A 9036-nucleotide genomic window follows, 5' to 3' on the forward strand; every position below is an offset into this window, starting at 1 on the left:
TTCAGGGAAAATTATTTTTCCTGGAACCAATGCTACAACGCACGAGTCAACAATTCTATAGAACCAGAGAAGCCTTCAAGTATATTATTTATAACAATATGTGAAGATATAGTAGCATGATAGTGTTGTGTGTTTTGTTCTAACACGGTGTGTTTCCACGCTTGCTCTACCTGGAGGCTGGCAACCCAAAAATCTGGCCATGAGATCGAACCCTGGGAAGGCCCATCTAGCCTGGCATTTGGGTGTAGTGGTTAAGAGTGGCAGACTCTAATCTGGGAGAACCGAGTTTGAGTCCCCGCTCCTCCACATGCAGCCAGCTGAGGGACCTTGGGTCAGTCACAAGTTCTCTCAGAGATGTTCTCTCAAGAGCAGTCCTCGAAAGAGCTCTCTCAGCCCCGCCTACCTCACAGGGTGTCTGTTGTGGGGAGGGGGAGGGAAAGGAGATTGGAAGCCGCTCTGAGATTCCCTCGGGTACTGAAGGACGGGGTATAAATCCAATCTCTTTTCCTTCTTCTACCATAAGGAGTCTCAGTGCAGTTTACAATCGCCTTCCCTTCCTCTCCCTGTAGAGAGGGGGGGACTTAGGGTTGCCAAGTGAATTTTACTTACCGGCGGGGGAGCCTCGCCGCGCTCCGGGAGCAGTCTCTCATTGTGTGCGCGCGCACACCACCAGCACGTTACCGGACGTGACGCGCGACGTCGATCACGTTGAGGGCATGGCCCCGATCGTCAGAGGGAAAACCATTGAGTTTTCCCTCCAACGATCGGGGCCACGCCCCCAACGTGATCGATGTGGTTGCGTTGCCTCTGGCGATGCAGCCGCGCTGCGCTTCGGGAGGCGGAGTTCCCCCCGGGGCCCGATTCCGCAGCGACGAAAATTGGGCCTCTAAAGCGGGGGATTACCCACCACCCGCCCCCACTTGGCAGCCCTAGGGGGGCTTGTGAGGTAGGTGGGGCTGAAAGAGCTCGGAGAGAACTGTGACTGACCCAAAGTCACCCAGCAGGCTCCAAGTGAAGGAGTGGGGAATCAAGGCCGGATCTCCAGATTAGAGTCTGCCACTCTTAACCCCTACACCACGCTGGATGCTAAGCAGGGTTCCGGGCCTGTAACCTGTCTGGAGAAGCGTTCTGTCACAGCAGTTCTCTCATGAGCAGTCCTCGAAAGAGCTCTCTCAGCCCCACCTGCCTCACAGGGTGTCTGTTGTGGGGAGAGGAAGGGAAAGGAGATTGGAAGCCGCTCTGAGACTCCGAGCGAAGGAACGGGGTATAAATCCGATCTCCTCTTCTTCTTACCTCAGTACACTAGTGGTCACCCACTGCTCTTCATCCAGGGGCACCTGAACCTGGTTACTGTCGGCGAGCTCCAGCACGTCGCCATCGCGAATCCAGCTGACCTCCGGCGGATCGCCGATGGAGTGGACGGAACAGGACAGTTTCACATCCTTCCCCAAGGAGGAAGTCAGGTTGAAGGGGCCTTCCAGGAAGTAGATGGCTGCGGGAGAAAGAGAAGTCTCGTGAACCGTGCCGACCTCCCGCCCCCGAAGAGAAGGAAGCCGTGGAACAGGAATGGAAACTCGCCGGCCTCCTGTTCGCTAACCCCAAAGGTTCCTAATTTTAGGCTGCGAGTCCAAAACAAGGCCCATCTTCTCTAAAACGACAGGAATACAGAGTTCCCCTTGTGAAGAATCAGGAGCAGGGGTCCTCCCCAACGTGGTGCCCGTGGGCGCCCACCAAGGCCTTTTCGGGCCCACCAAGTACTTTTTGTAAGTGGGTGTGGCTTTTGCCCAGCGCGGCTTCTGATTGGCTGTGCAGATGAAAAGGTATACTTTATTTATTTATTTATTTGATTCGATATATATCCCGCCCTCCCCGCAAGTGGGCTCGGGGCGGATCACAGTAGGACTCTAAAACACATAGATAGAATTTAAAAGGTAAAAGTTTCCCTTGCTTGAAAGCCAGTCGAATCCGACTCTAGGGTTGCGGTGCTCATCTCCGTTTCAAAGCCGAAGAGCCAGCGCTGTCCGAAGACGTTTCTGTGGTCATGTGGCCGGCATGACTAAACACCGAGGCGCACGGAACGCTGTTCCCTTCCCACCGAAGTGGTACCTATTTATCGACTTGCAATTTCTTGCTTTCGAACTGCTAGGTTGGCAGGAGCTGGAACTAGAGACGGGAGCTCACTCCATCATGCGGCACCCGGGTCTCGAACTGCTGAACTACTGACCTTCCACAGCCTGCAGTTCAGCGTCTTAACCACTTGAGCCACCACAGCTCAATAGAATTTACAGAATAATTAAAAGTAATTTAAGACATCATAGATTTAAAAAGGAAAAAAACACAGAACAGGCCACGCTGTTTCATTATATACATTTTTATATACATTATATTTCATTATAAGCATCCTCTATCCCGCCTTTCCTAGTGGTTCAAGGCGAGGAAACACTTTCTGCCAAAACCAAAAACAAAACAGCCAACCCCAAAGAGTGTTCCCTCTATGCTGAGTTAGTGTGAGCCAGCTCACAGTTTTTTAGCCTCCAGCTCACACATTTTTGTCTCCGCTCAGGAAGGACGGCTCCAGAGCAAACTAATCGCTCCCTCCCAACTTGAACGCCAGCGGCTCACAAAGTAGAATTTTTGCTCACAAGACTCCACAGCTTAGAGGGAGCATTGAGCCCCAAATCTTTTCCCCTTCCCCGCTTAATCCCATTAAACAGACATTCTGCCCAACATGTCAAGGAGTTACTATAAGAGTCACGCATAACCTCAGTCCATGACATTATTTTTAAGAGATAATTTTTATTCATTTTTATAAACAGCAAAGATTTACAAGGTAAGCATGAGCATAGTCATTTTTGTTGTGTACTAGTCAGGGATGAACCTGAGCATAACTCTGAGGAACAATAGACGATTGGATCTTAGCCGCTCCAATCGGAAGGCTAGGATCCAAGACGGAACCTATTGAGCACTAGCACTGTAAATAAACCTGTGACGGCTGTTGGGGTGTGCGCGTGGTGTGGTTTGCTGTGAAAATATAAGCCGGCCTGCGAGCCGGCTTCTGTGTCTTGTTCCTGAATAAACGAAGAGCTGATTCACTACACTATGCCTCGAACCCACTATATTACAATTTTGTAGTTGGCTCCGCCCCCTCTGGCGGCCATCTTGTGGTTGCCCCCACCACCCTGTGTCAGAACTGGAGGCTCAAATAGGATGATGTGGGGCATGTCGTCGTGTTATGAGACAGCAGCCGTATGGACCGAGCAAGCGTGGCCGGTGCCAAGGAATGCACAGAGGCCAATCTCATCGGCCTGGAGAAAGCTCTCAACACACGCTCAGAGGTACCGTTTCTTGATTCCCCAGGCTCAGAGATATAGATCAATCTGGACATAAATCTGACATGACAAACCACAGTGGGAGGAGGACATTTTCGTCTTCCAGGTCATTCCGTTGCTGACCTAAGAGGGGCGGTCCTCAAACAAAGACATTTCAATGGGGAAATTACAGAGTGTGATTGCTGAACTGGAGTTAATTCGCAAGTTCAGAACAATGGACCCCCCGGGGCTGAATAGGAACACAGGGTTTTTATCTCAGCACCTATGCTAACTTTCTGCGCCCAGGCATTTCCCCTCTGCTCTCATCAAGCCGATAACAATGCACATTGTACCTACGCATTCTTTACACGCATTCTTTACCACTCCCGTCCCACCTTCTGAAGAAGTGAGCGGTGACTCATGGAAGCTCCTCCCCTGCCTCGCATTTTGTTAGTCTTTATGGTACTCCTGGACGCTTGCTCTTTTCTGCTGCTACAGACAGACCAACACATCTACCCAGGGGTCATTTCGTAGAAAAAGAGGCGCAGGAGCTCATTAGCACAACTCATTAGCATAACTTATTTGCATACGCCACACCCCCTGACATCACCAGAAGTGTGTCAGAAGGCAATACCTGCCGCTCAGGCTCCACTGGACTGTTTTGGATTGCTAGCTATTGGGGGGGGGACTTGCAAATCTGTCCTCGCAGAGGAGGGAGAGCTTGTACCTGAATAAAACTTGGTCTTAAAGGTGCCACTGGACTGTTTTGGATTGCTAGCTATTGGGGGTGGGGGGAATGTGCAGATCTGTCCTCGCAGAGGAGGGAGAGCGTGTACCTGAATAAAACTTGGTCTTAAAGGTGCCACTGGACTGTTTTGGAGAGGTCGTGTATCTGTGGGGGGTGCCCTCTGCAACTTACCTGGCTGCTTCTTGCGCCTTGTGGCTCGACTGAGGGTTGCTGGGAGCAGGGGGTGGGGCTTGCTGCATGTGCCCGCCCCCTAGGCTCCTTACTGCCGGAGCCCCGCTCCTGTGCGCTCCCGCAGGAAATGACCCCTGCATCTACCCGTCTTAAAGAAGTGAGCAGTGACTCCCGAAAGCTCCTCCCCTGCCACAAATTGTGTTAGTCTTTAAAGTGCCGCTGGACTCTTGCTCTTTTCTGCTGCTACGGACAAACACGGCGACCCATCTTGATAAAGCACTCAGATCTACGGTAGGAGGACTCAGTCTGACAAAGCTTGCACCCTGAAAACTCTTTGTTGGTCTCTTAAGGTGCTACTGGACTCAAATTGAGTTGTTCTACTGCAGATCAATACATAGGGATGCCAGGGCTATTTTTGGGCAGGAACGCACAGGAACGGAGTTCCGGCTGGCTCCCGAGTTGGCCACGCCCAGCAGGAACTCATTAGCATAATCGGCCACACCCAACAGCAGGAACTCATTAGGACTGGCTACATTAGGGGTGTGTGGCCTAACATGCAAAGGAGTCCCTGCTACAAAAAAAGGCCCTGGGTTTGGACAACAAACAAGGTAAACAGAATAAGAAGCGAAAGGTGGGTGTGGCTGGAGGACCACACTTCTGGTAACATGGGGGTGCGGCCTAATGTGCTAATGGGCGGTGCGGTCAGGGGTGTGGCCCAATATGCTAATGAGTTCCTGTTGTTGGGTGTGGCCTATTATGCTAATGAGTTCCTGCTGGACTTTTTCTACAAAAAGAGCCCTGGGAATGCCAACCTCCAGGTGGGGCCTGGGGATCCCCTGGAATTGCAGTTAGTCTCCAGGGTACAAAGCTCAGGCCCCCTGGAGAAAGTGGATGCTTTGGAGGGTGGAGTCCATGGCATCGTATCCCACTGAGGTCTCTGCCCTCCCCAGGCTCCATCCCCATATTTCCAGGAGTTCCCCAACATGGAGCTGGCAACCTGGCCCCCTGAATCTACTCAGAGAGACTCTCTTTATCACTCCTTCACCCAGGGCTCTTTTTGTAGAAAAAGCCCAGCAGGAACTCATTAGCATAATAGGCCACACCCAACAGCAGAAACACATTAGCATATTAGGCCACACCCCTGACAGCACAGCTTATTAGCACATTAGGCTGCACCCCCATGTTACCAGAAGTGTAGTTATCCGGCCACACCCACCTTTTGCTTCTTATTCTGTTTACCTTGTCTGTTGCCCAAACCCAGGGCCTTTTTGTAGCAGGAACTTCTTTGCATGTTAGGCCACACACCCCTAATGTAGCCAATCCTAATGAGTTCCTGCTGTTGGGTGTGGCCTATTATGCTAATGAGTTCCTGCTGGGCGTGGCCAACTCAGGAGCCAGCTGGAACTCCGCGCCTGTGCGTTCCGCCCCCAAAATAGCCCTGCCTTCACTTCACACATCACTCCTTCACATATTGACTTAGCACTGCACAACAGGTCTGGGGGAATGAAACCCGAGCCTAGAACAAATCTCTCCATGGGCACAAAGGTCCTGCCAACTGACCTGAAAGAAAACATCCGGCCTGTCCTTCTGCCTTTATTTCGATCCGCAGGCCAAGCTTTTCGTATCACGGAGACAGTCGCGTCTCTCTCTGTGTTTAGAGAACTCCGCTGCTGATTTCGGCACTTTGAGCCGCTGTTGAAGGCACAGGAGCGGGGGTGGTGGTTAAACAGTTGGCAACCCCAGGACAGCGGGTTTGGCCCTTTCCCTGTGGCTTCTGGGGGGGGGGGGGAATCTAGCTGGCTAGGCAAGCCCTGGCTAACATCTACGCCCGCCTCCCTGTCACTAGGGTGGCTGTCGCCGGATCTCCGCCTACTTAATGACAGTTCCCGTAATCCCTCGGCAGATGCCGTGGGTCAGGGTGGAGCAGAAAAATTCTCTCCCAAGGACGATGGCTTCTGGATTCCCGAGGAGCGCTGCCCAACTCTGCAAGCGGTGCAGAAAAATCTCCGGGAGAGATCCATCCTTCTAAGATAATTCCAAAGCCCTCCCTTCCGGATTTCTGCAATCTATCAGCTGCCTAACTGGCAGAAATTCAACAGGCAACATCCCTCCCCTACCATTACCGCTTCTCCCACCACCAATTAAGTTCCTTCATCTTATTTCTATCGTGATAACATGCAATTTTTCAAGGTTTCTTGGGCTCCTTTTTTAAAAATCCACCAAACCCTTTGAAACTGAAATAGATTGTATGAACCTCTCGGGGACAGAAATACACAGACAGACCTCGACTAGAACATAAGAGAAGCCAATGCTGGATCAGGCCAATGGCCCATCCAGTCCAACACTCTGACACACAGTGGCCCAAAATACCAGACTCCTCAGAACCAGCGGATCATAAACCCAGTCATCTTGTCCATCAGCATTAGGAAGAGCTATATCTCTCAGATTTCTGCCTGTTTCCCTGCTCCGCTATGCTCACAGTCTATAGATCAAGACGGGTAGCCATGTTAGCCTGTCTGTAGCAGGGCAATGCCAAGGAATGTTCAAACTATCGCACAGTTGCACTCATATCACACGCTAGCAAGGTCATGCTCAAGATCCTACAAGCTAGGCTTCAACAGTACGTGGATAGAGAACTGCCAGAAGTACAAGCTGGGTTTCGAAAAGGTAGAGGAACTAGAGATCAAATTGCCAACATTCGCTGGATTATGGAGAAAGCAAGAGAGTACCAGAAAAACATCTACTTCTGCTTCATTGACTATGCTAAAGCCTTTGACTGTGTGGATCACAACAAACTATGGCAGGTCCTTAAAGAGATGGGAGTATCAGACCACCTCACATGTCTCTTGAGAAACCTGTATAAGGGTCAAGAAGCAACAGTTAGAACTGGATATGGAACAACTGATTGGTTTAGCATAGGAAAAGGAGTATGATAAGGATGTATATTGTCATCTTGCTTATTAAATATTTATGCAGAGTACATCATGCGAAATGCTGGCCTGGATGAATCACAAGTGGGAATTAAGATTGCTGGGGAAAAGATCAACAACCTCAGATATGCAGATGATACCACTCTAATGGCAGAAAGTGAAGAGGATCTAAAGAGCCTCTTGCTCAGAGTAAAAGAGGAGAGCGCAAAAGTGGGCTTGAAGCTCAACATCAAAAAAACTAAGATCATGGCATCTGGCCCCATCACTCCTTGGCAAATAGAAGGGGAAGTCGTGGAAGTAGTGACAGACTTCACATGCCTGGGATCTCAGATCACCGCAGACTGTGACAGCAGCCATGAAATTAAAAGACGCCTGCTCCTTGGGAGGAAAGCGATGGCGAACCTAAACAGCATGATAAAAAGTAGAGACATCACCCTGCCAACAAAAGTCCGCATGGTCAAAGCAATGGTATTCCCAGTAGTCATGTATGGCTGCGAGAGTTGGACTATAAGGAAGGCCGAGCGCCGAAGAATAGATTCTTTTGAACTATGGTGCTGGAGAAGACTCTTGAGAGTCCCTTGGACTGCAAGAAGAACAAATCAGTCAATCCTCAAAGAAATCAACCCTGACTGTTCCCTGGAAGGCCAGATAATGAAACTGAAGCTCAAATACTTTGGCCACCAAATGAGAAGGGAGCACTCACTGGAGAAGACCCTGATGCTGGGAAAGATTGAAGGTCAAAGAAGACGGGGACGGCAAAGGATGAGATGGTTAGACAGTGTCATAGATGCAACGAACATGAAACTGAGCACACTTCAGAGGACGGCGGAAGGACTGACGTGATCTGGTCCATGGGGTCGCGAAGAGTCGGACTCGACTGTGCGACTGAACAACAACAACAACCGGCAGAAAAGAGCAAGAGTCCAGGAGCAACTTAATGACTAACCAAATTTGCAGCAGGGGAGGAGCTTCCGTGAGTCACGGCTCTTTCTGACCTGAGGTGTTTTGGCCCAGGAGAGCCTTCGCCAGAGGTCAAATACTACAGGGTACAACATGCAACAGAGTCCCCGTTACGCTCGCAAGGCAGTAAACAATCGATATGGGACCAAAAATGGAATGTTCCAGTCTGGAATTGAATGACACGCAGAATGTTTTTGTTTTGTTTGTTTGTCAGAAGCAACTGCATGTACTGGAAATAGTAATAGTACCAATATGTACCTTCCAGTTTAGGTCCCAAGCAGGGCTTTTTTCCTGGGGGAACGCGCCGGAACGGAGTTCCGGAACCCCTTCAACAAAATTCTTTTAAAAATGTTTTAAAGTTCATCAGTTCAGACTGAAAACTTCATTTCCTTCTAGAGGGTTCCGGCACCCTGGTCCTAAGAGTACAAATAACATCGCCTCATCAGGGACTGTGTGACATTTTCTTTTCTGGGGGAACATGCCGGAATGAAGTTCTCTTCAACAAAATTCTTTTCAAAACGTTTTAAAGTCCATGCGTGTTCAGTGTACAGACTGAAAACTTCATTTCCCTCTTCCCAAAGGTGGGGGAAAAAACAGCCCTGGTGTAACCCTCTCATGTGCAGGCTCCATCCAGCAGTTGGGAACCCCCAAGAACCCCCTTTTCTGAAATAAAAAAGGCACCTTCCCAGTTACGGTTCATGAAACTACATGTACAGGATGAAGGTGGGATGCATGTGGAGTCTGTACCAGGCCCAGAGTTCATCAGATGCCTGCGGCCTGACCCTTCCTTCCCCCTCTGTTTTCTTCAGGGGTCGTTTCCCGCTGGAGCGCACAGGAGCGGCGTTCCGGCAGTAAGGAGCCCAGGGGGCGGGCACATGCAACAAGCCCCGCCCCCTGCTCCCAGCAGCCCTCAGTCGGG

The 9036-nt window shown here is 50.4% G+C and overlaps 1 protein-coding gene across 1 annotated transcript in view; it reads right to left on the reverse strand.

Annotated features, from left to right (window-relative positions):
- AXL (AXL receptor tyrosine kinase) overlaps window positions 1–9036 on the reverse strand; it is a 105199-nt gene that overhangs the window by 83087 nt on the left and 13076 nt on the right. Inside the window, exon 2 of the mRNA XM_015427261.1 lies at window positions 1294–1492. Coding sequence (XP_015282747.1) covers window positions 1294–1492 — 199 coding nt within the window. The remainder of the gene's footprint in view (window positions 1–1293; window positions 1493–9036) is intronic.

The sequence above is a fragment of the Gekko japonicus genome, unplaced genomic scaffold (genome assembly GCF_001447785.1).
Source record: "Gekko japonicus isolate JY-2015 unplaced genomic scaffold, Gekko_japonicus_V1.1 scaffold1389, whole genome shotgun sequence".
Classification (NCBI taxonomy): Eukaryota; Metazoa; Chordata; class Lepidosauria; order Squamata; family Gekkonidae; genus Gekko; species Gekko japonicus.